General features: G+C 43.9%; 2 protein-coding genes across 2 annotated transcripts; both read left to right on the top strand.

The window, feature by feature from the left end:
• The first annotated feature begins 2,961 nt into the window (after positions 1-2,961).
• LOC140702034 (adenosine receptor A2b-like) lies at positions 2,962-6,082 on the top strand. The gene is made up of 2 exons (XM_072979948.2): positions 2,962-3,287; positions 5,344-6,082. The coding sequence occupies exons 1-2, from the start codon at positions 2,962-2,964 to the stop codon at positions 6,080-6,082; spliced, it is 1,065 nt and encodes a 354-aa protein (XP_072836049.2).
• Positions 6,083-10,529: 4,447 nt separating this feature from the next.
• Positions 10,530-19,411, top strand: RPS19 (ribosomal protein S19). The gene is made up of 6 exons (XM_020814441.3): positions 10,530-10,686; positions 12,465-12,535; positions 13,575-13,675; positions 15,959-16,142; positions 16,857-16,911; positions 19,344-19,411. The coding sequence occupies exons 2-6, from the start codon at positions 12,465-12,467 to the stop codon at positions 19,368-19,370; spliced, it is 438 nt and encodes a 145-aa protein (XP_020670100.1). The 5' UTR covers positions 10,530-10,686; the 3' UTR covers positions 19,371-19,411.
• Positions 19,412-26,195: the final 6,784 nt, after the last annotated feature.

The raw sequence follows: 26,195 nt of genomic DNA, 5'->3' as shown, positions 1-26,195 counted from the left end.
GAACGTTCAGAGTCAGTTTATCTCAATTTTTCGGAGCCTGCTGCAAGCATATCAGACTCATTTATGGCCTTTAGGGGTGTCTCTCTCTCTCTCTGTGAGTCTTCCAGAATTCCCACTGATGCAAAGGCATGCGTAGAAGATGGAGGAATACCGGCTAGAATACTGGTTGGCACAGAGGTGTTTCTGTGTTCCTAATGGTGAGGCAGCCTTTGCAAACTGCTAGGAGCTTTATTAATCTGGTGCAAGGCTGCTCCGACATGACAGGGCAGTAGTCCGCAGCATCAGTGTCTTAGCAAGAGCTAGATTTAAGTGTGGCTGCCACACATGGTGGACCACTGACCTGCAGCTAGCATCGTCTTGAGTGAAGCCCAGACCTGGAAAAAAATTAATTAGAAATAGCCTGCCACAAGCGTTGGTGTACAGTGGTGCCTCGCTAGACGATTACCTCGCAAAGCGGTTTATTCGCAAGACGATGAATTTTTGCGATCGCTATAGAGCTTCGCAAAACGGTTTTCCCTATGGACGATTTTCGCTGGACGATGTTTCGGTCCATGCTTCGCAAGACTTTTTTTTCGGGACCGATTTTTGCAAGACAGCGATTTTGACAGCTGATCTGTTCTTCGCGGTTTTCCTATGGGCGATTTCCCCAAAACGAAATAGATTTCAATGCATTCCAATGGGGAACCGCATTTCGCAAGATGATGTTTTCACAAAATAGCAATTTTCGCGGAACGAATTAACATCGTCTTGCGAGACACCACTGTAGTAGATTCAGTGCTTGCAGCATTGATGGGTTGGAACTTTACAGGTATAAGGAGGGTTGTTTTGTTTGTTTTTTGGGAATGAATTTGTAACTAAGTGACATTTTTAAATTTTTTTAGCACAAACACTTTATTTCTGGCATCAGTCACATTTTCTATTACTTCCCTACTGCCTCCTGGCATTGCTTTATGTTTTTAAATGATAATAATAATTGCAAGGTGTCATCATGTCAATTTCCAAGTTATGGTAACTATTTTCAGGTACAGAGTACTCCGAGGTGGTTTACCTTTCCCTTCTTCTGGGGGCACCCTGGGACTGTCCAGCTTGACCGAGGCTATACAGGCTGGATCTTCTCTTCAGGAGGAACAGTGGGGAATTGAACAACCAACCTCTGGATAGTGTGGGCGGCAAATAAATAAATAAATAAATAAATAAACCAACCAACCAACCAACCAACCAACCAACCAACCAACCAACCAACCAACCAACCAACCAACCAACCAACCAACCAACCAACCAACCAACCAACCAACCTCTAACTTACTGAGCTACCCAGGCAGCATGTTTTAAAAATAAAGCACCACGATGTTAATCAGAAGAGCTGTTTCTCATGACCTGTTGCTGCAGCGCACTCTACATAGCTTGCAACACTACAGCAGCTCTTAGAGATAACAGTAAAGGAGAGACCGCGGAGGGAAGGAACCCCACTCTTCTTTAATTCATTGGGGATGTCCCCAGTTCCATGGGACCAAGTGAACTGATCAAGTCCAGCTGACTTAAAAGGCTGTGTGTCAGCAGCACTGAAACAAGAAAGCATTTTCCCTGTTCATTTCAGTGCAAATTGCCAAGCCTTCAACAAACTATTCCCACGGTTTTTAAAGTTTGCAAGGAAAAAAAATATTAAATACTCTAAAATTAAGATTTGGGACATAGGGAGAGCCTGAGTAGGATTTTAAAAATGTCCCTGTCTCCGCCAATGGTGGCAGTGGGATTATTTTGTTGATTCTAATGGCTCCCATTTTCCTAAGGAAGGCCCTTAACAATCTGTACAGACGTCTTGAGAATCAACAGGATCCTAACAAGCTTGCATCCTATATTGGCACATTTCTGTCCCCTGATGTGCCATTTTAAAAGAAAAAACTAATCAGGAGAATGGTCGGAATGGAGGCGTCCCCAATTTGGATACACACTTGATTTGGGGAAGAACCCTAGGGACATCTAGAGCATATTCACAGAAGGGGAAGTTGGTTCTCGGCGCCATCATTTGTGACAATATTAGTTAGTCATCCTTCAGTCTCGAAAGACTATGGTAAGAAACAGCGACGTCTACGTTGGCTTGGGCACGTCGTGAGAATGGCTGATGGTCGGATTCCAAAAGATCTCCTGGAGGGAGAATTAGTGCAAGGAAATTGCCCCACAAGGAGACCACAGTTGCGATACAAGGATATCTGCAAGCGGGATCTGAAGGCCTTAGGAATGGACCTCAACAGATGGGAAACCTTGACATCTGACTGTTCAACCTGGAGGCAGGCGTTGCATCACGGCCTCTCCCAATTTGAGGAGACCCTTGTCCAGCAGACCGAGGCAAAGAGGCAGTCCCGAAACCAGCAAAATCAGGGAGCTGGACAGGGGATAGACTGTATTCGTCTTCTGTGGGGAAGGGACAGTCACTTTCGAATTGGCCTCCTCAGCCACACTAGACACTGTGACAATATTAAGTGCAAGCAATAAACCTAAGCTTTAGGGAGGGGAACGGAAGAACCTGCCTGGCATTTCTTGGCACCTCTGTCACTAGTTGGCCTATTAACACCTGCTCCTTGGCACAGGGAGGTGCATCCAAGCTCTGATATCGATGTCCTTTCCTTCAGAACATGCCTTTTCGTCTGCGGGGGTTAATGCATCTGTCCACAGAAAAAGCTGCCCGTTATCTGCAGCTGGTCTGATCTGTTTGCGGACAGAAGGCTCAGCAAACAGAGCTGGATTTGATGTAACGGTGGCACCACAGGCTTGCGCACATGGCAAAAGATACACAGTAGGGATTCAGGGAGAGGACTGCATATGGATCCTGCTGGACGCTCTACTTAGATCTTGGAGGAGAAACGTTATTTGTTGGTTGGAGACGGACCTGGTCAAGGAGGATCTACCTCTGGACGGAGAAGAGAGAAGCCGTTCTGGTGACCTTCACTCAAAACAGCCTTCATGGATGTCTACTTTGGTTTTATGGTTCTTGAGTGCCTCTTGACTGTGGCTGTGATGACCATGAACCTTCTAGTGTGCGCTACTGTGTTCCTGCATAAGGAGCTGAGGTGCATCACCAACTACCTCATTGTGTGCCTGGCGGTGGCTGACTTTGGTGTGGGAGCCTTCGCTATCCCGTTCTCCATGGTCCTCAGCATGGAATATACCCTGTGCTTTTATGCGTGCCTCTTCCTCAATTGCTTCCCACTGGTCACCACCCAGTTCTCCATCTTCCTCTTGCTGGTCATCGCCATCAATGCCCACTTGAAGATCAAGCTGCCCAACAGGCAAGACGGGGCTCTTTGTTTTGAATCATCTGCAGAACTTGCTGATGCGTGTGTGTGTGTGTGTGTGTGTGTGTGTGTGTGTGTGTGTGTGTGTGTGTGAGAGAGAGAGAGAGAGAGAGAGAGAGAGAGAGAGGAAATCAGCGTGAAATGGTTTTTAGGGAGGGAGGAGACAACCTAGCATCTTCCAAATATTTTGGATTGCAACTCCCATAACCCCTAGCCTGCATGCACGATGGCCGGAGATGATGGGAATTGTAGTCCAAAACATGCTGGTGTTTGTGTATGCTGATGCTGTCGAATTTTATGTGGTTGCACAGCAAAACTCCAGCAGATGCAAGACTGACAACAAGGATGCACATTTAAGATTAAGGCATTGAATATCTCTCTCTGTGAAAACTTCATGGCTTCCTCGTGTTGACAGATGTTTATTTTTATTTTATCTTGAAAGGCAGAGTAGTTTGGAAGAAAGATTGACGTTTTAGCAGGGGGTCATCCATCTCATGCTCACCATGCAGAGACAGGTGTGCAGGTCTTTAAGAATGGTTCCAGATGCAGTTGGATGAAAGGGAAACATCTCTGCCCATTGTGGGAAATGAGGTTGATCTTAAACCACTTTCAGTTCTTCTCCTTAAAAAGTAGCAGATGTTCTTTTTACTTGCCCATTCTTGTATTCGTAAGTAAAATGTCTGCTTTTTCCTGGGATGGATACGTTTGGGAACAGGAAAAATGAAGCGTTCACCCAGCCAAGAAAGGTAGGCTGCTTTCCTGCCAGTTTTGTTGCTCAAAACTGGGTCCCAGTGCATGTATCTGCTTTGCAGACTGCTGACAGGATGAAGAAAGGGCACATTTTCTTTACTAAAGAGTTGTGGAGTAAGATGGGAGATGTTTAAGAGCGCCTGCAGGGAGATTTCTTATCTGAGATATTTTTCTTCCCGTTGGGCCATGGAAAACAATGCAATATATAACACTTTCTCCCTGGTTTCTAAAAGAGAGGGAGAAACTCGGGGGGAATTAGTCCAGAGCCTGGAAAATTTAATTTGGCTCACAAAGCCCAGAATCCCCCAGGTGAGATATTCTTGGAGCTGTGATCTGAAAAGGTAAGTATCCTGAGTTTTGGAATGATATTAATGAGCAGTGTGAATCATGTTGCGCACATTTGATGATTTTAAAATGAGGGTTCCAAAGCTCATTTCCAGGATTCTTTAAACACTGAGTTTAACGTCATCCGTGTCTCCCAGTCTTAACATATTACTATGATGAAGGCATTTGGTATGGGGGATCTGTGAGGTGTATTGAATCGGCCGGCAAGCATCCTGCGAGGATATTTTGCTCGCAGACAGTCCACCTTTCTCAAATTCAGCTCCAATAGTAAATTGTTCCTGTCATGATCCTACATGCTACAAAAAAGCTTTCCTTAAATCAAGCTGCAATATAAGGGTTCACTTAAGATACTGGTTTTTCATCTAGCACCTGCATGATCTAAAGACTACATTCTCTCAGCATCCTCTGTGATATCGCTAGCATCCTGGAACATAATTCTGGGGCTGCCTCATGTTTCACTGATACATCTGAAAAGAGCACTGCTCTGAGTGATGATTCGACTGTTTTGTGAAGGGTCTTCCTCATTCCCCCCCCCCCAAAAAAAAACTTCACACAGGTTCACTCTGAGCACTTTTTGATGTGGAACATGCAGTGAGACCTTGCAGCTACACACATGAGCAGGACTCCTTTCTGTGAAAACCCAAAAGTATCTTTAGCAATCATCTTAAGAGGGTAGGCTGTTCACTGTCAACCTGATGCATGCCATCTAATGATCTAGTGGGTCTTTCCCATGAGCGTTAAGTTATTTGGATCCCAAAACATCACAACAGGTAGATCTTTTGTCAGGGTTTCATGGCCCTTCAAAGATCATCATTGGGCTTTCCAGGAAAGGGGAGGAACAAGGGCTATCCCTTGAGCTGATCTGAAACGGTGTGGTTGCCCCAGAGGCAAAGTGGTGAAGGAAGGAGGTGCTCTTTGACACACCTGACCTTCATGGGGTTCTTTCTTTGGACAGCTACGCCAGGTACGTGAAGACCAGCAGAGTGGCGGTCCTCGTGGTTCTCTGCTGGTTGCTCTCTCTGCTGATAGGCCTCTCACCGATGATGGGCTGGAACCGCCTTCAGCAGTATGTCGAGACCGGCAACAAGACAATGGCTGTCAGCTTCCCTTCGGAGAGAGCTGCCTTCGTGATCATCCCCTACAATGTACCTCACGGAAATCTCCTGTCCAACGCTGATCCGGGGGAAGAGAATTTCAGCTACAATGAAATCCATGATGGACACCTGGTCCGCTGTTCTTTCACCTCTATTTTTACCCCTGAGTACCTGGTCTATTTTGTTTTCTTGACCTGCACCCTGCTGCCCCTTTTTGCCATGCTGGGCATTTATGCCGACCTGTTCCGCGTTGTCCGTAGCCACTTCCGGTCGCAGGCTCTTTGGCCAACAAAGAGGAGGGAGCTGCACATGGCCCGAACCCTCTTCCTCTTGGTGGGCATCTTCTGCTTTTGCTGGATGCCGCTGCATGTCATTTATTGCGTCCAGTTACTGTGCCCCAGTTGTCAGCGCTATGAATCACTGGAACGCCTGGCGGTGTTTTTCTCCCACTTGAACTCTTTGGCTAATCCACTCGTCTATGCCCTGAGGAAGAAAGACTTTGGGCTGGCCCTGCAATCTGTGTTCCTCTATCGTGTCCTGCACTGGCCCAGACTAAAAGCTTGCTGTTGTCCCAATCACAAAGTCCATCCCCAAGCCTGAAGTAAGAAAGCATCACTCCCCCTTTGTGAAAAAAAAACGTGCTGAGCCAGGGTGGTTAAGACCTTGCTGCAGTGGTGCCTCGCTAGACAGTTACCCCGCATGACAGTTTTTTGCTAGACATTGACTTTTTGCGATCGCTATAGCGATTCGCAAAACAGTGATTCCTATGGGGGAATTTTGCTGGACATTGTTTGGTCCCTGCTTCGCAAACTGATTTTCGCTAGACAACGATTTTGACAGCTTCCTCCGCGTTCGCAAAACAGGTGTTTTCGGGACCTAAGCTTCGCAAGACAGCGATTTAAACAGCCGATCAGCGGTTCGCAAAGCGGCTTTCCTATGGCCGATCTTTGCTAGACAACGACGATTCTTCCCCATTGGAACGCATTAAACAGGTTTCATTGCATTCCAATGGGAAAATGCTTTTCGCTAGACAATCATTTCGCTAAACAGCAATTTCAGTGGAACGGATTATCATCGTCTAGAGAGGCATCACTGTATAGTGCTCATAGAAACATTAAAGTTGGCAAAAGTAGAACTGAAAACAAAACAAAACCTGCGGGCAAAACCGTCTCCATAACAGAGCAAGTGGGATCCATGGCTGCAGAAGGCAATTGGTGGAAATGGGCAATACAATGAGTATTCTGCTGAGCTTCTGCTGAGCGGAATGTCCCACATCTCCATGTGTTGCCATTGCAGCAGGGCAGGGTGGGTTCTCCCCATGGAAATCACCACTTAAACAACGCCAACCCTTGCACGAGTAGTGTGATTCCATACTGCAGGGACTTTCTGCTCACCAGAGGCTCAATCAGATCCTGGTCACGGTGTTTACAGGTGGAATATACATCGCCTTACAGAAGAAATGCCTGTTGGCTGGATAGCTCAGTGGCAGAGCTTGGGAGTCTGGTGCCCCGACTGGGTCTCCTGGGAGAAAAGCCAGCCTGGGTGGCCTTGGGCAAGCTGCACACAGTCCCAGAGCACCCCCAGAAGGAGAGAATGGCAAACCACTTCCGTGTTTTCTCTACCTAGAAAACTGACTTGACAGCACACAAGGCATCTACAATATGTGCGGGCATATATATATATATATATTTACTCCCACATATTAACTGTAGTTCAAGGAATAACAAGATTAGAATGCAGCAAATAAATACAATCCCGACTGTGTTGAAGTGGTAGTGAGGATTTGGGCAAGCTCATTTTGATGAGTGTCACCAGAGTAGATCTCATTCCTTGCCACTTGCCATCACGGCCCCTTCACCGACCGAGACGAAAAGGCAAAGCAAGGGTACACAGTTGTTGTTTAATCTTATTCTTAACAGAGCACAGTAAATTGGCAGCGACAGAAACGAAGAGGAGAAACAAGAGTTGGGGGCCATGAAAGATTGGAGTCCACAATGGAGTCCCTGGTACAATACGAACCTCAGCAGATGCCCACTTTTATGCGCCCCTGAACTGGCTCTGAATAAGCCACTGATGTCAAAGAGACTCCCATACCTTTAATTATGGTGTGAAAGAGAGAATTTTATCAGACGCAACTTATCAAACAAGGGTCAGGAAAACTGTGTTAGGTGAAATCTCAGGCCTCCAGTGATGTGAACAATAAAAGATGCAGGAGGTTGAGTCTCCTTTTTGTGTCTGTCCCTCCTGTTTCCTTTGTCTGCTGCCGTCTGCATTGCTTTGTCTACCTCTGGATGCTGTCGGCTAAGTGCGATAGAAAGAGGCCCACTTAAGACGGCAATAGGAAAATCACTTCCACCCACAAAGCAATTATCGAGAATGAGGGAGCTCAACTGCACAGGAGCTATTGAATATTGTGGCATTAAAGCACATAATGGACATCAGTGAACGTCAATAAACCCATTATTTAAACAAAGGTTATGGCTTGGCCCTCAGTATTTTTAGAACCTTAAATAAAGCTAATAAAATTGATTCTGTTTAAAATTCAGTGCAATAAAAGTCACCTCCCCCCCCCCTTTTGGGAAGAAAATACTTTAGGAAGGAAGAAAGAAAAGACCCACCTTAAAAAAAAAAAACGGAAGCAGCACCTGGCAGAGAAAGGTGGCTTTTCATTATTGATTTTTGGATTTAACAATGACTGACATGGCCTATGATCTCTCTCAGCTCCAAATCAGGGCCCTCATTGTGTCACATGGTTGTTCCCTGTTGCTTTTTTTCCTGACAGATGCCATGTCCTTTTTAGAGGTGCATAACAAGTATAAATCAACAACTGAAGATTGATCTGCAAGCTTTCCTTGTTGCATATCCACCTTTTGCAGCTGCCTATAAGAAAGAGGGTGTCGCTACTCTTAAAGACAGGGCAGATTCTGATGGACCCAGTTTCCCTCACCGCTGACTAAATTGTGTAAGGCTGACGGGAGTTGTTTCTCAATGAGACATAAGCACCTGAAGCTGTTTGAATGTCCATTTCAGCACCCTTCGTGTGACGTGTGGCTCTTTTGTCAGCTGACAGCTAGTTGTGTTTTATGTGTCTTCTGAGTCACAGCAAACTTAGTAGGGCTTCCAAAATATGTGAACTATTAGAAGGAGTGATTTCACCAGTACTCCCATTAAGCTGCTATGGTCAAGCAGAATTTATTCCAGGGACAGAAGCCAAAAACACAAGTCCACTCACACTGATTACTGTGGAAGCATGAATGTACTGTAAAAGAATTCCTCAGGGAAGATCCCCACCTGGGCCTGCATGGGGAATCCTTGTGTGATGACTGTAAGGCGAAGAAACACCTTGAAACACACACAACAGCCCACATGCAATCCTCAAGGTCTAAAAGGGTAGCAAGGACTGTTTGGGAAATCTTTTTTTCCACAGGGAAGGCAGCAACAGGAGTGTTCTGGTGGCTTGGGACTGGATGGTATCAACTTGTTGCCCTGATTTCTTTACTGAATGTGTTTCTTCCTACAAGATGCCTTCCAAAAGATGTTCACGTTGTTGTTGTTTCTCCTTCCACTGTTGCTAGGGAATCCAAAAGGGATTTGAGTTGACGAAGGCGAAAACGTCTAGTGACAGAGATGAACAAAACCAGCACCTCTTATCCAACATTAAACATCTTGAGTCGGCTCACATGAAATCAGAGCTGCTAAATTCACAGAGTTTGAAAACTTGCTGTGATAAACTGGATACACTTCATGAAAAGGCAGGTCCAAAAGAGATGCCTAATGAAATGCAAAATGTTGTATTTGTGTACTCATCCAGGGTTGGAACTGAAAGAGGGAGTTACACTCACATAAGGTGGTCATGATAGTCTGATGGATGGATGGATTTATAATATGTCCAGGAATATGGCCATTATGGTCTTTTGAAAGTGATCTGAAACTAGTAAAAAATTTATCAAATGCAGGAAACTATCCAGGGAGGCACTGATAGCATAAATGATGGAAGTGGGAAAAGACTGCTGAAAGATAAGGAAGTTGTAGGAGAAGGAAATTATTTATTTGCATCAGGCTTTACTGGAGAGGTTGGGTGAATATCCAGTTGCGAACCACAGATGAATGGATGTGTGAAAATGTACAGAACACATAGAGATAGGAGATGCAGCTCTTTAGCTAACTGACAAATTAAAAACTAAGTTACTGGAACTGGATGGCATATAGCTGGGAACCCTTAAATAACACAGATATGAAATTGCTTCTAATAAAAATATACAACCTGATACTAAAACTGGACTCCTTACCAGGGAACGGAACAGAAGCCTGATTGATATCAGTGTTTAAAACGATTCTGAGGAGAGCGGGGGAAATAATGGGTCCATTAACCACCCTAGCCTGCAGAAGTTGATGAACAGCACAATTAAATCCACTATAATTAAACTGAAGGACAAAATATGCCTCAGTGATGTTGTATCAGTTTATCTTCTGCAAAGGAAAGTCCTTCCCTTCTAACCTACTGGAACCTCTAAGAAAGTTAATATTTATTTATTTATCTATTATATCAATACCCCTTTATACAACTGGAAATGTTTTAGCTGCAGTAGAACATCGGTTTAGGACAGGAAATAGAGGTGACATAAAAGGGAAAGAGATGGAACTGAAAAGGCAAAATATATAGGTAAGGAAAATCTATATGAAGTGGTCTATTGCCAATCAAAGCATAGGCTTCTTTACAGTAATTAAATTAAATTTAATAGAATAGGCATTCAAATAAATTTGACTCTAGGATGGAAAGAATGGGTCCCCTTTGCTTCTGAACAAAAGCGCTGTCGCTCCCTTCAAGAGAAAGCCTGGGAAATTTACTTTTGGACTACAGCTCCCAGAACCCCTAGCCAGCATGCTCGCGAGGGATTCTGGGTATTGGAGTAAAGAGCGAGATGCCATTTCCCTCCGGAAACTGGGCTCAAAAGGAGGGCGAGCCTAACTTCCGCCCTTAAGCGGGCAAGACGTTCCCACCATTTCCGTCTTCGCGGGCGGCTCAGGTCCTTCGTCGGGCCCCGCCCTTTTTTCCTCACGCAGCAAGAGATTGGGTGGTCTCCCCAGACTGCGATTCAGGATTGGGCGGCTAAGTCTCGCGAGGCTTGGAGCCCTGTGAGTAGCGGGTGGGTAGCCCTGTGCATTCTCTTTTTCCTGCCCGGGACAACGAAGGCGGCAGCACGGTGAGTGGAGGGAAGGGTCGGTTTAGGCCCGAAGCCCCGGCCTGGAGTATTTTGGTAGCCCGACTAACCCGGGGAGGCCTCGACTCTCGTCTCCCAGCGTTTTGGAGCCGTATTGTCTTGCCTCTGTGACGCCGGCCGTTCCTCTTCTGCTGGCTAGGATGAGGCCATGTGGGTGGGAGGCAGCATCTCGTGGTGGATGGAAGGGAACCGGTGGCATGGCTCAAGGGGGGGGGGAAGAGGCTCATCGCTCCTGGTTGCCTTTTTCTCTTGCGTTACTTTTGCTGCTGATGCCATCCTTCATATATTTCAGTTTTATTTTGGCTGGGTCGAATGAATAAAACAGCCCAACTTTGGATTTCGGGTGTGATAAAAATGCGCTTTATGGCTTAGCTGAATTTCAAGGAAATGAAATTCCTTTTAACTCTTAATATCGGCCAAGCGCCTTTAATACATTCATGAAACCATTATAAAAAGAGAACAGCTTCCATTTCGAATAGAAGAGGTGAAGATATGGGGAATCTGCTGTGTTCTATATTCATACATAAATTTCACTTCGTTGCATGCTGAAATATACCAGAATATAATAGGCTCAGGGACAAAGAGGTGTGCTGGGTAAGATCCAGGTAAATCTGTAGGTACGATCTTGACCTGCTCCTAAGAGTTCAGGGCTGCTAATACTAATACATTCCAGTCTTGGGTATATTTGCTCCTAAATTCCCACAGTGTTCTGTGTGATTTCCCATTAAGCCCATGTTCATTTGTATGCAAGTAATTGCCATTGATGTCAGTTTGCTTTCAGTTGAGTATATGGCGTATCTCTTTAAAGAGCTGACAAGACTATGCAAACAGGCCAGGTTTAAGCCTGAGATGCTAAACACTGAGGAAGCTATGTAAAAATTTCTCATTAATAAAGTATTTTTAAAGTTGTAAAGCATATATGCCCTAAGTTAGAACTGTATCCTTGCTTCTTTTTCTAACTAGAGCTGTATACACTCCAGTTTAGAAGATCATTTATATATTTAAAGGAAGAATTGCAGCATCCTGGCTTAACATCCCAAAATATAAATACAAAAGCACTTTTCCTCAGTGGAAACCCTCTCCCTTATCTCTAAAAAGAAAATAAATGTTGTTTACATTTACCTGTACATATGCATAGGTGCAAATACAGAAACATGGAAGTAGCATCCTTGATGTTTATAAAGGAACAAGCAAACCCTGGTCCCAGATTTATATTACTATTATTATACACTTTAAAATACCTAAATTTTACAGTTTCCTGCTTGCAGGCTTACAGTGACAGAATGATCCAGAAAAAGAGAGAAAGATCATGAAGAGAAGAAGAAAGCAAGCCTACGAACAGATGTGCCTTGATTGTCTGAGCAGCAAGGCCCTGTTCCTTCTGTTGCAGGAGCCTTTAACCTCCTGGCTGGTGGTAGAAGCCAGCAGGGTGCCTTTCTACTCTGCAGTCCCAGGAGCACTGGCAGTTAGAGCAGTCTCATTGTTGATAAGGAAGGTAGAGGCAAGCTTTCTGCATCAGTTTGCTCCAAGTTGGCCTTCCCCTTGTTCTGATATGCCTAGAAAGTGGAGGGAAGTGTTTGCTGGCTGGTAGCAGAGGTAAGAGTGTGCTTCCCTTCAGCTGTGATTCAACTTCTCCAAAGGTTTGTAACTGCAGGTGTTATCTAGAGTGGTCGTAACACCAGATGGGCGGGGTATAAAATAAATAAATAAATAAACCTTTTAAACTGACATGTTATATATTGAGTTTTGCTCTTCTTCAGATGCCTGGCGTAACTGTAAAAGACGTGAATCAGCAGGAGTTTGTGAGGGCCCTTGCAGCCTTCCTCAAAAAGTAAGTTCCCTGAATTAGCAGTTAAGAGCTAAGATTCAGACCTGATAGACCAGGTCAGTTGCAGAATAAATTCAGACAGCAGAAACAAGGTCTTACAGGCAGCCTCCAGAGCAGTCATAACCTGCCGTCAATTGTGTGGCCATTTAAACTTGGGCGTCCTCTGGTAAATATTCAGTATTAAGAACATGCTATTCCTCTGTTATGACCCTGGTGCTTTAGGACACTGGTTCTTAACCTTGGGTTACTCAGGAGTTTTGGACTGCAACTCCCAGAAGCCTTCACCACCAGCTGTGCTGACTGGGGTTTCTGGGAGTTGCAGTTCAAAAGCATCCGAGTAACAAAGGTTAAGAACCACTGCTTTAGGATGTGGAACTAGGACTAGAACACTTGGTAGAGTAAGCAATCTAAAAATACCCTGAATTGGTCAGCAGGGTTTTTTTAAAAAATGTATTGCATCTAATAGAAAAGCCATTAATATTTCAGATAGAAAAAGTTAATGTGCTGCCTAAAGGAGGTAATGCCTTTAGTGAGTTCTTCCTTTGATGTATGTGACATCTATTAAGTGGAATCCTTATTATCGTCTTTATTGGTAGTGTATTCATAGCCACACTTCTATAGATTAATAGTTGGTTTGAATGATTGATTAAGATGACTGTGCATAGTATACCTTTCTTTTTAGTAAGTTGGACCCGGGGCTTGGAACTGTTCATTTAGGCTAGTGGTGCCCAATTTTGTGTAACCCAGGTGTTCTTGGACTGCAACTTCCAGAAGACTTCATCACTTCTTGTGCTGAAGGGATTTCTGGGAGTTGCAGTTTACCAAGTTTAGGAACCACTGATTTAGGCCATTGGGAATCTAGCACTTGATGTTAGGAAGCTCAGCTTTGAGTTCTTCGGGTGGGTAGGTGAAAACACAAGTCTCCTGTGTAGAGACATTACAGAGGACTCTACTACTTGTAAGTAAAAGTGACACCTTAGTTGTGTAAAGTTGATGCTTCCTCTTCATTTGATGTTAACTGATCTGTGAACTGTTTTTTCAGGTCAGGTAAACTGAAAGTACCTGAATGGGTGGACACAGTCAAGCTGGCCAAACACAAAGAATTGGCTCCATATGATGATAATTGGTTCTACACCAGAGCCGGTAAGCGACTGGGTGCCTCCAGGGTCTCCAATTCTTTGATCTGACACTTCCATGATTGTTACTGTCAGCAGTGCATGTGTAAGAAATGACAAGACTGTCCATGGCACAGTTACCTGTAGGCAGACGCCAGGGCTTGAACTGATACAAGTACACCCTGGTTAGTCAACTGATTCATGAAAATAAGGGGGAAGTTAACTTTTTTTTATGCAGCAACTGTATGATGCACTTCGCAAACAATAATATTGACACTTCCCATATGTATTGTGCTTGCCTGTGACCTATTAAAGTTAATCTAAAAATCTGAGTTGAGGATAATCCTGTTGAGTGAGCCAGTGTTACCCCTTACACTGCAGCTTGGGTGTTTCATGAGGGTGACGGAAAAGTATTTGTCTTTGGTCCTTCCATTAAATTGATTGATTGTCTTAAACACAGTCTTGAACATCACAACACTTCTAAAAGTGTTTGATTTATTCAGCACACATAGGATATGCTTCAGCTTGGTGTGCATGTTGCACTTAGAATTAGGGTGTTATCTTTCCATCTTTGGCTGGCACATCAGTGCAGGACTAGGGCATAAGGAAGAATGTCTGCTTGGGTCCTTTTTAAGGACAAGGTGAGATAAGGAATATTTTAAATAATGTTGCATCCCTTTCTGTTATGCAGAGAGCACACAGGATAGCAATAGGATACAGTAGTTTATTTATTTAAAATATTTTTACCCTGCCTTTCTCCTTAAAAGGTGGCTGTGTTTCATTTCCACCTTCCTCTTCATTTTGTAACTTTTAGTTCCAGGTAATTGAGGTAGTTATGCATAATTGCGCTGCTGCATTTTTATTCTAGTCTCAGGCTTTCTGTTTGCTCAGCCAATAGCAGAAAATGTTGATTTCTTAGTGCACAAATGCCAGCCGTTTTCACATTTGATTCAGGTCACTTACTGAGCTGACACGTTGGGCAGTTCTTGACAGCCCATGTGTCTTATTGAGAACTTAGATTATTACAGCTCTGGAAATGTCTGGGGGAGAAATAGGTTTTCCTTTTCTTCCCCCATAATCTGAGGGACTGTTGAAAGATGGCTATGCCACCCATCTGTTGAGTAACAGTGTTGGAAGCTGATATGGTAATATGGCATCCTCCCCCACCCCACCCCCCAGTTTATATTCTTGGCTTTGCTGGTAGAAGGCTACTGCTGTTGGTAGCCAGCCAAGTAATCTGTCTTGATTTTCTTCCTTTGAGTCCTCCTCCTGCCGAAGATAGTTTTGTTCTTGACTTTAGATAGCGTCTTGCAACAGTGGGAAAGCTTGAAAGCTGCACTGCGTGGAAATTTTGTGCTGGGTTATCACGTGGTGTTGAAAGGCTTTCTCAAAGGTGTGCATCTGTTTGCATTCACAGTAAATAACACAAACCAATTTTCTGTCCTTTTCATGGTCTATAGATTTTTTTTAAACAAGCCTGTGGTGAGCATTTTGCAGGGAAACCTTAAAGTCTGACGCACATCTCCCATGCAGTACAGCCGTGGCAGTGTCTTTTAAGCACAGTATTCCCAGTCCTAGTTTTGCTGTTTCCTTTCTAGTGAAATAAAGGTTTAGGAGGTCAGCTTTTGGCTTGCAGGCATAAAGCCTCAGGCTGTTTCTGTTTTGTTTGCGCATGAAAGGCAGCTGAAGAAGAGAAAGCAGGTGTTTCTGTACAAATGTAACTGGGGTGGTGAAAAAGCATTCAGTCCTCCATGCTGTTTTCTGTAGGCCAGTTCTAGATATAACTCGAAGGATTTTATTGCCTTTTTATTTTCAATGGTATTAACAATGTGTGGCGTCCTGTTGTTTCTCTGTGGTTGTCACATTAATGCTTTTAGATGGGCTCAGACAGACAGAAATTAATGTCTTTATTAGCAGTCTGCTGAATTTTTTTTTTTTTTTTTTGCCATTTTCAGTTGGTTTCTCAATTAACAGGAGCAGTCTGGAGGGGCTTGAGGCCAGCATTGTGACCGATGAGAGCTTAGAGACTTTGATTGTGATGGTCTTCATTGATTAGAAGATGAATAGTTGCACTTCACAGATGTTACGTGGCTGAAACGGCCACTTCCATCTTGTGTCTCATGCTGTTCATACAAGGGAATCATTCTTGTCACTAAATGCAGCCAGACATAATGCAAAGCTGCTTTTTTGTGATCCGTGAATTTTGCCTTATAAATATCTGTATTTAACTCTAGCAAGACTTAGGCCAAATTGCTTTGTTTGAAATCACCAGGTGAGAGTGTCAGGAAGTGACAGTTCATTTCATTTGCAGCCTCTACCGCCCGCCACTTGTACCTCCGAGGTGGTGCTGGAGTCGGCTCCATGACCAAGATCTATGGAGGCCGCCAGCGCAACGGCGTGATGCCTAGCCACTTCAGCCGAGGATCTAAGAGCGTGGCTAGGAGGGTGCTTCAGGCTTTGGAAGGGCTCAAGATGGTAGAAAAAGACCAGGATGGGTGAGTTGCTAACAGATATAGTAGCCCAGTTGCATGTTTGCACGAAGGAATATTATTGTGTATCATGGCAGCAAGCCAGCCTTTCCAAAAACTCTTATTAATAAATGACATTTTTGATGACATAATTGGAAACGTCGAACAGAACTTCCCTGGTAAGGCCATAGGGAGCTGTACTTTAATATAGAATGGGTGCCTTCTTGCCCAGCATGTAGGTTTCAGGGAAGTATTTGATTGATCCCTTTTGGGAACAGAATGCAAAAGTAATTAGTCCTGTGGTTTAATCCAGCAAGACTGTTATGCCTCTAAAAAGCTGTCGCATTCACTTCTCGTAGAACAGTCTCTGTATTCTGACTCTTATTTCTGACAAAGTTGACATTATACAAAAGCCTACATTGCTACATATTTTGTTTGTTTGTTTTGCATTTGTTGTTGAAATGGAGATGGCTACATTTTTTTGAAATACATTTGTCAATTACAGTACTGGTTTTGCTGCAATACTTATATCAATATGGCATGTTTGCAGGGAAAATGCAGATTGAAAAAAGGCTTGTTGAGTTGTCAAAGCCTCAGCTTAATGTGGGGGATACTTGAAGCTGTGAGGGATAAGCATGCCTTAATCTGCTCACTGAGTGTAATCTACACAAAGAGTAGTCTGTAGTAATAACAAATCCTTTTTTCTAAAAAAATGCTGATGTAATCACTGATTTCTTTCAGAGGTCGCAAACTTACTCCTCAGGGACAGAGAGATTTGGACAGGATTGCTGGACAGGTAACTTCTTTACTCCCATTCTGGAACAGTAGTTATGTTAGTGGCTAGCACAGTAATTTTAAGGGTCTGGCTACAGAGTCAGGTTGGGATTTCGCTTCCCCACTATGTCTCCTGGGGAAATAGCCAAGCTGTGGCCTTTGGCAAGTTGTCCAGTCCCATAGCACCCCCAGAAGAACAGAATGGTAAACTACTTCTGCGTATTCTCTATTTAGAAAACCCTGAAAAGGATTGCTATAAGTCATAACTGATAGCGTGCAATTAATTAGTTACGTTATTCTGTAGCATTGTGGTGTTGTTTAGTCATGTCCGACTCTTTGTGACCCCATGGACCAGAGCACGCCAGGCCCTCCTGTCTTTCACTGCCTCCCAGAGTTGGGTGAAATTCATGTTGGTCGCTTCGATGACCCTGTCCAACCATCTCGTCCTCTGTCGTCCCCTTCTCCTCTTGCCTTCATACTTTCCCAACATTAGGGTCTTTTCCAGGGAGTCTTCTTTTCTCATGAGGTGGCCAAAGTATTGGAGCCTCAGCTTCAGGATCTGTCCTTCCAGTGAGCATTCAGGTCTGATTGTGTACAGAGTCTTAAAATAGGGTGTGTGTTTTTTCACCTGCTATCAGGAACTAAGGCCAGAAATCTTTAGAAAGATTTTCCCTTTCTCTTTGCCTAGAATACAGTTATCAACTTATTCGCTGTGGGCAGTTCCAATTGCATAGGACACCGAAATGTGTGGATTTATTATGAGTTACATCTCAGTAGGGAGCTACTTTTTGGTCTGTGAAATATACATATTTGCTGTTTTCAGTTCCCCGAGCATTGCCTTCCCCTGCAATAAGCAGTTCCTTATTTCCCTGTGGCCTCGTCCCAAGAATGATGCTTCTTGGTCTTTCTTCAGTCTGGCTCTGTTTCATGGCAGTCTCACAGTGATGTTACTGATCTGTATCAGTGTTCTGTTCCGTTAGTGTAGAAGAGGTTTAGTGGGAGGAGGATCAGGGAGGAGGAATGATTGAACCAAGTTGTGATAGACTTTCTCAGACACTTTGAATGCAAGCAGCTTTTATTTCCTGAAGAATTGCGCAGTCTCTTCAATGCTGTACAAGAGGAGCTAAATTAAATAGATAAGGAGTTAAGTGAACAGGAATCAGCAACTTTCAAGAGGGTTTGAACAAAACTTGATGCCTAAAGTGAACCTCTCACCACCTTACTTCCTGTAAATCTCATTAGAAAGAGCGATGTATGTTTTCACAGCTAAAGATTTGTTCTTAAAGCTTTTATTTGATGATCTGTCTCCAGTAAAACTCTTAACAGCCCCAGCTCCATCAGATAAAGTACTGAAATGATGGTGCATTAACAAGCCCTCAGTTGATGTTTACAATGTTCTGCAGGTGAATTATTTCTCACAAATGGTTGCTTTTACAAATACAGGGAAGTTATTAGTTGGATCATCTCTAAACAATGAGAAGTCATATATATTTGACAAATAGCTCTTACTTCTTACCATTATTCAGATTAAAATGCATAAGTGAAATCTTGCTTGTTCTAGTCCCATGTTTTAGTTATTGGTTATCGTTGTACAGTGATGACATTGTGGGAATCTGACATCATAGTTCTAAGTGACAGTTGTGCACCTTTTACTGTGTGTAAAAGATGTTAGAGCAATGGTTGGGTCTCTGTTACCTCTTTCCTGAATCTGTTGGGCTGCGCCCTGTCCTCTGTTTCATTACACACAGAAAAGTAGAAATCTTTTAATGCCAGGAAGGGGAGTCATTATGGTTGGTTTTTTTGTCTGTGCCCGTGCATGCTGCTAATATCAGTGGCAAATTTGGCAGCGGTATGGCAGGAGTTACAAGATGTGCTGGGGGGGTGTTTCCAGTCTCTACTACTACTAGTAGTAATATGTTATGGTGACCCTTTTCATGGTTTTCCACATAGGGAATGCACAGAAGTGGTTGACCCTTCCCTTCTTCCGGGAGTACCCTGGGATTGTGCAGCTTGCCCAAGGCTACACAGGCTGGCTGTATTCACAGGAGGCACAGCGGGGAATTGAACTCCCCACCTCTGCCTCTATAGCTAAAAACGTAAATCGCTGAGTTGTCCAACCAGCTGTAGGCTGCACGTTTCCTGCCTCTGGATGAGTTTGCACTGCCAGGAGATTTAGGAATGTTCAAAAGAGTCATATTTCACCTCTGCCTGCTGTGAAAGGTTTTTGTGATCCTTCATCAAAATCCCACTCGGAAAATGGACCCATGCAAAGAATATGAATTACAGTCAACACTGATCATGCCATAGGTGTGGCCAATTGACTTCAGGCCACATTTCTTTGTAGGAAGAAATACGGGAGCTGTTTCTTACTACAGGTGCCTTTGAACCAAGCAGAACCTGTGATTTCCTTGCATGTTTCTCTAAAGCAGACCTTGTTTCTCTTTTCTTTTCTAGGTGGCGGCTGCGAACAAGAAACATTAAATTGAATTTCAGTTTAAAATAAAGTTCTTTATTTACTGATACCATGTGGACTTCTTTCTTTCAAAAGTACCACCACTTCTAGCTTGTCCCTTACAGAACCAATCCATTTTTTATTATCTCAGATATTGTAAACTTGCCTCTTTTGGAGCGTTGGTTTGCGGCCATCAGGGTGAGATACACCGAGAATTCAAGATGAAAACTTTGTACCAGTTGCTGTGTATCCCCATTTATGTGGACAACTGTAGGAATAATTACCGCTTGTTAAAAAGCATTACCTTCGTAATAACAGATTTTGTGTCTTAAGCACTGTTCATTCAGATTAGGGTTGCAATATTTAATTGGGGGATTAACAAACCGGAACTCCAGTTGTTTAGAGGTCACTCTTAATTGGACAGGGCAAATTGTAATTGGCTGAGGCTGATGCTAGGGGCATGCTTGAGATTTTCCCCTCTCTCTTATGCTCTGCTTCAGATGTCTTAACGTAAACGGGCTTGAAAAAATCTTGAAGTCATTTCTGTAAATTGTCTTAACAGATCTTTTCAGTACCTCAGAAAGCAACAGAACCTCAAGATGCCTGTGTAAAAGGTTAAAAACTCATGTACCACTTTCCTTAATTAGCGCATAGCCCAGTTTTGGATGCTTGTGTGTTGCTTTGTGCACTTAAACAAAACACTTGCTAAATTGCACTAAATTGTTTTGATTTGTTTGGATTCCAGCCTTACATTAGAGAATAATTTCTTTTTCTGCCACTGTGTTCTGTCATTCGTTATTGACAGCTTTTGGTTCCTGACTGACAACTTGAGCAATTCTCATTAGCTAGAGAGAGAGAGAGAGAGTTGAAGACGACAGCTTTACCATTTCTTCCTTGTTCAGCCTTCTTGTGTTAGATGTCTTTTGGAAGAGTTAGGAAATTGCATGATTTTTTTAGCCTGAGCGTCCTTCCACCAGAGTTACATGCTCCTTAAACATGCCCCTTGTATTTAGGAAGTTCAGTAGATAATTTCTTTATTATTTTAGAGCTGATACTAATTTGGCAAGTGCTGTGGACAGATATGTCTACTTGAAATAAAATAATTTAAAGGAAGAATGGTGCAGTGTTCCGTTTTTCCCTCCAGTGCTATGTACCTACTGCAATTCTGCAACTGGTCTTTTAAAAAAAGCAACACAACTTTACAGTGTCTGTTTCAGCATCTCTATTTTTAATGCCACACTGGAATTTATTACTTTAAAATAAAATAACATTCATGTTACGACAGCATGAGAAATGGGTTAACCTCGAGGGCATTTTTAAAAATGTTTATGAATGATTAAAAACCTGGTGTTTTGGAACAAAATTGCCACCTCAGCTTTGACAGCGGTGCTGAGACCCCAGAGTGTTTCTCTGAAGCTTGATGCTAATGCACACTTTCTGGAATGTCTCAGGAGCTCAGCATTTTACAAACTCAATTAAAGGTTTGCGCCACTCTTGGCGGGGGGGGGAGAGTATGTATCTCAAGTTCTTGTGGTAGAGGAGAAGAGGGCGTTTGACATAATCTGATAAACGTATATAGAATTTGGCTGGTAAACCGTGTTGCATCTGAGTGAACAACCACTCTTCCTTAACATTACAGTATGCTGATGACACCCAGCTATACATCTTTTTACCAACTGCAGGAGAAGCCGTTCTGTCCCTCCAGCGCTGCCTGGAGGCTGTACTGCAGTGGATGCAGGAAAATGGGCTGAGGCTGAACCCGGACAAGACGGAAGTTCTGAGGGTGGGCACCCTTGAGGTTGGTGGCCTGGGTGGCTCTCTCACATTTGTGTGTGTGTGTGACCCTGGCTGCTAAGAATGGCCTGGGGGTACACCTGGACCCGACGCTCACCATGGAAACCCAAGTGGTGTCAGTAGTTCGCACCGCCTTTTTCCACCTTTGGTGGATTGCCCGGCTGCGACCGTACCTTGACATGGGGGCGCTCACTACCTTGGTGCATGCGCTTGTAATCTCAAGACTAGACCACTGTAACGCGCTCTACGTGGGGCTACCTTTGAGGCTGATGCGGAAACTTCAGGTGGTGCAGAATGCAGCGGCCAGACTCCTTACTGGAGTGAGAAAACATATTTCTCCTGTTCTGGCCAAACTGCACTGGCTGCCCATCCGTTTCCGCATTGACTTAAAAGTTCTAATGCTTACCTATAAGGCCCTAAACGATTTAGGACCTCAATACTTGGCGGAGCGCCTGCTCCCACCAAGATCTACTCATCACCCGCACGAGTCAAGAGGTGAGGCTGAGGAGCCTGACGCTGAGGGAGGCCCAGAGGGAAAAGACACGAAGCTGGGCCTTCTCCGCGGTGGCTCCTCGCCTTTGGAACAACCTTACTCCGGAAATTCGCGAGGCCCCAACGCTGGGTACTTTCAAATGCCAACTGAAAACATGGATGTACATCCAGGCCTTCCCTCCTGTCAACCACTGATTTCTTTGCTATTTATTATTTATTTATTCCTGCACTATTTGTTGTTGTTGTGTGCTAATGTTTTTATGTTTTTTTAAATTGTTTTTGATATTCTGTAAGCCGCCCACAGTGGTAGAATATACCAGATGGGCGGGATATAAATCGAACAAATAAAATAATAAATAAATAAATAACATTTCGATCTGTTTTATCCCAAGTTGTCTGTTCCTGTTTTGGAATCGTAACTTTGTCAGGAATGAGCAGAAATGAAAAGTTGACTTCGATGTTCTTGCAATTTTGTCATCTTGTGATATATTTGGAAAGAGGGGAAGGGATGGTAGTAGGTTACTCCCCGCCTCGGATAGAGGGAGAAGGATAGGGAGCGAGAGAGAGACGGCATTCATCTGCCTGTAATAGGAAGAGGCAAATATCTAGTGGCAGAGACGTTGAACAGATATGTTGTGGCATAAACTCTTAATGGATTAGAGCTTTCAATAGGAAACTCTGTGCTCCGCTGGCAGATAGTTGGGGTGGGTATATAATAAAATAGAGGAAGAGCATTGTGAGGCCAAAGGACTGAAATGCCAGAAATCATTGTAGTCTGTGGCAATTTGGCCTTGCAATGCCCTCTCCCTGTACTGGGAGTTATCCAGCGGAAGTACTTCATGTATCAAACGTATGCGTTCAGTACACTAAGGCACACACCTTGATCGATGTCTTGGCAGGCAATTCTATATATATCTCAAAAGAAAGCCTCATGGTAATCTCAGCCTTTAAGGGTGTGTGTGTTGGTTTAAGTTCAGGAGAGATGGCAAGGTTGTCAGCAATCTGCCTTTTAAAAGCAAGCTTGCAGGTGGATTAAATAGATGAAATACTTGGTCCTCTTTTTTGAAAGGGAGAGAGAGAAAAAAAGTGGTTGCTTTAATGTTCGCCTCAGAACCTTCTGTGAAATGCAGAGGAGCAAAGTTTATTTGGAATAGGTGAACTTAAATATTTGCAGAGTCGGCTCCAGCACTAAATCTAGCGAGATGGGGAGGGATAAGGAAGCCTAATAAGCTTCATGGGGTAGTTACTGATGCTTATATGAGGGGAATACGAAAAGCAAAAAGAGCTATAATTGTACATAAATAAGGAAACAATAATGGGTACTGGTTGTTGTGGGTTTTTCGGGCTTCTTGGCTGTGTTCTGAAAGTGGTTCTTCCTAACGTTTCGCCAGTCTCTGTGGCCGGCATCTTCAGAGGACAGCAAACTGTGCTCTGGTTAGGCTAGAGAGTGGGTGGAGTATTTATGGCTGTGAGAAGGCTAGTTTGTGAGATAGGCTATTGTCCTGATCAGGAGTTGGTTGATTAGTGTGTTTTGTTGTGGCTGTATTGTTTTGATTAGGAGGGGAGATTATCTGTCCCTGTGGTTGATGGGTGTCATTAGCTGTTTTTTTGTGTGCAGTAATCCCTTGACCTTGTGGCTGGGTGGAGTTCCTTGACCTTTTTGCACTCTGTGTTTTTGAGAGCTGGGAGCCAGGTTTTGTTGAGTTTCAGACATTCCTCCTTCCGGTTGAAGTTTTGTTGATGGTTGTGGATTTCAATGGTTTCCCTGTGCAGTCTGACGTAATGATTGCTGGTGTTGTCCAGTATTTCAGTATTTTGAAATAGAATTTCATGTCCAGTTTGTTTTAGGGCAAGTTCAGCTACTGCAGATTTTTCTGGTTGTTTTAGTCTGCAGTGTCTCTCATGTTCTTTGACTCTGGTGTGGATGCTTCGTTTTGTGGTTCCAATGTATACCAGATGTTTAATGTGTTGATTTATTGTAGTGGGATTATTTCTTGCTCTGCATCTTACATCTTTCCTCATTTTCCTCAGCCTGGAATTGTCCTTTTCTGTTTCTGTCTTCATTGGCTTGAAATTCTGAGACACAGTTGAGGCTGAGGTGAAGGCTAGAACAGCCTTATCTCCTTGTAAGCAACGAACCCAGTCGCTTTGCCAGAAAGAGCTTCTTTGAAATTCTGTGAGAGTTACGTTTCAAAGGTTGGATTGTTAGAAGGAGTTTTGTCATTTGTTTCTGTCAAGGACTGCTCTAGGTAGGTTTTTGGTTCCCTGACATAGTTAATGAGTTGAGAGCTTCGGGAGTGCCATGAGGTGAAGCATCCCCTGGTTTAAAAGACTCAATTCTTAAAAGCAGGTTGGGCTCCATGAAAAATCGGCTCTCAGAGGCCTGGACAAGACTTGCTTGTTAAAAGCCGAACGGGGGTCTCCCGGCAAGCGTGGCAATGTTTGTGCAAGGGACTGAGTGAAATCGGGTGGAACGTTTTTTTAATATGCTGCAGTCTCTCTCCAGCCGTCTTTTGAGAGCCCCTTCTGGAAATAATTAGAGCTGCTAAGAATTGTTAATTCAATATATGTAACAGCAGGGGCCTGATGGGCCTTCCCCCCCCCCACCTGTCGCTCCTTTGCCACCCATAAAGAGGCATTAAAATGGGGGAGATTTACTGCCTTCAGAGAAGAGGAGCGTTGCAAATTTCTAAATGGCGCCTTCGAAAAGCCACAGCAGCAAAGTAATGCATTTCTGATAGCGGCACTGATCTGGAAGTGGGATTTGAAAGGGACGCGGCAGCTGTTGTTTACAGCTGCTCAGCTTGTGTAGAAAAGGCTGCTGTGGCCGAGATTTATCACTTGGGGAAGCGGAATAGTTTGGAGAGGTCCGATGCTTTTCAGTCGAGTCATTTTTGGATGCTTCGATTTAATGGTACCCCATAGCTCTGGGACGGGCCCTCATTGGCTAGAGCAGCCAGCTCTTGCGTTTTCTCATTTAAATCATTATAAAAGCTGGAGAATGGGGGGGGGGGGAATATATCTTCATCAACAAGGCAGGGTTATGATTCATTCTGCAGTTGGAGCCAACATCAGCACCCAGTGTGATTGAGTAAACAACTCTGATGATGATTCCAGCATCATTACAATTTCATTGGGATTAGTCTGGTTTTAAATATCAATGCGGTGAGGGTGTTGGGTGCATTTCAGATGAGCGCACAGGCGTGGGGATGGCACCCGCTTAAAAATCTGAAGGCACTCCCTGACTTGAAGTGTTTATGTCTTGAGAGCGTTTTAGTGCCGAAGTTCAAAAACCCTGACTGCAGAAGCTTTCTGTCAGTTAAAGTTTGAATTTTTTGTTCCTCGCCTTGTCGTCATGGCTCGTTTTTTGATCCGCCACAACATGGCACTACGATGTGACAGTCTTTTGCCTCAGAAACCTTTTTGGCTTTCCGGCCTTCCTCCTCAAAGCCCACGCGTGCAGCGTTTGAATCTGCATTGTGTCAGATTCCAGATGTAGTTGACATTTAATGAGGGCGAACATGACATATGTGGAGTTGGCAAAAGCTGGGTCCGTAAAGTTGGCATTGACGTTGGAGGCAACGTGCTTCACGGTTGCTAGTGTGAGGGTTTGAAATTAGCCGCTAGGTGGCACTCAAGTGAATGCATTATGACCAATTCACCGACTTTCTAGAGAGAGAGGTCACCCGAAGGTGTTAGGGCTGTTGATGGTGGTATTGCAGCGTTTTCCAGGCCAAGATGAGGAAATGGCACCAAGAGAAATTCAAGAATGGAGGGAGGCAAAAAGGCTTCACGTCTCTAGCTAGAGATGCTAGGTTGAGAGAACAGCTGTGAGGTCTGTCAGAGTGACAACAGAAGACATTCACCATAGCCTAAGGCCACATTTCAGGTGAAGAAAAACCCCCATGAAAGTGACATTTCATGGCCTCGGGCTTCGCTTAAGGTAAAAGCCTGAGGAACTTCAAGCAGCTGCCCTGTGATTTAAAAGGGGGGGGGGGAGGAATCCTGAGGGAAGTTTAGCAGACTGAAGTGCAAAGAAATGGTGCCGGGAGCCCAGATAGTCAAATAAATTTCAACTTTACATTTTTGTAGTGCTGCCCAAAGGTTTACAGCATGTCGTTGTATTTATCTCGTTCTAAGATTTCTAACAGCCTTCTAGGAGAGAAAGAAGGAGAACTTTTCATCCTCAAGATATTTTGGCCTAGAATGGCCACACAACAAGGCCAGTACTTAGGGAGTCTTAAGAGCAGTTATCTGCAATATCTGGAGAACCAAAATTTCTCCACTATTCCTGTCAAACAAGTCACTATGATTTTTTTTTCTTCACAGAGATCTTGTGTGGCTCAGTGGGGAGCCAGGAGTTTTAATCCCCCACGGTGCTTCCTGTGAAGGGGCTAGGCGAGATCACCAGGAGTAAGTGTGGCTGATGGGATTGTGTGGCCTGCTGGCACCAGAAAGAGGGGCGGATAACTCCTGAGTGCTTCATACCTAGAAAAGTCTGGGAATGACAACATCAGTCCCAAACGATGACACCTAATTATTTTTGCAGTCGTTGAAATAGTCGTGGA

Source organism: Pogona vitticeps, chromosome 9 (assembly GCF_051106095.1).
Source record: "Pogona vitticeps strain Pit_001003342236 chromosome 9, PviZW2.1, whole genome shotgun sequence".
Lineage (NCBI taxonomy): Eukaryota > Metazoa > Chordata > Lepidosauria > Squamata > Agamidae > Pogona > Pogona vitticeps.
Note: the sequence above shows the minus strand (reverse complement) of the source record. Positions and strands in the feature narration are given on the sequence as shown.

Excerpts from the sequence above, each read along its gene's own strand:
- RPS19 (XM_020814441.3), top strand. The coding sequence starts at position 12,465 with ATGCCTGGCGTAACTGTAAAAGACGTGAATCAGCAGGAGTTTGTGAGG. Across the intron at positions 16,143-16,856 it reads GTAGAAAAAGACCAGGATGG|AGGTCGCAAACTTACTCCTC; the intron begins GTGAGTTGCTAA and ends GATTTCTTTCAG. Across the intron at positions 16,912-19,343 it reads TGGACAGGATTGCTGGACAG|GTGGCGGCTGCGAACAAGAA; the intron begins GTAACTTCTTTA and ends TTTCTTTTCTAG.
- LOC140702034 (XM_072979948.2), top strand. The coding sequence starts at position 2,962 with ATGGATGTCTACTTTGGTTTTATGGTTCTTGAGTGCCTCTTGACTGTG. Across the intron at positions 3,288-5,343 it reads AAGATCAAGCTGCCCAACAG|CTACGCCAGGTACGTGAAGA; the intron begins GCAAGACGGGGC and ends TTCTTTGGACAG.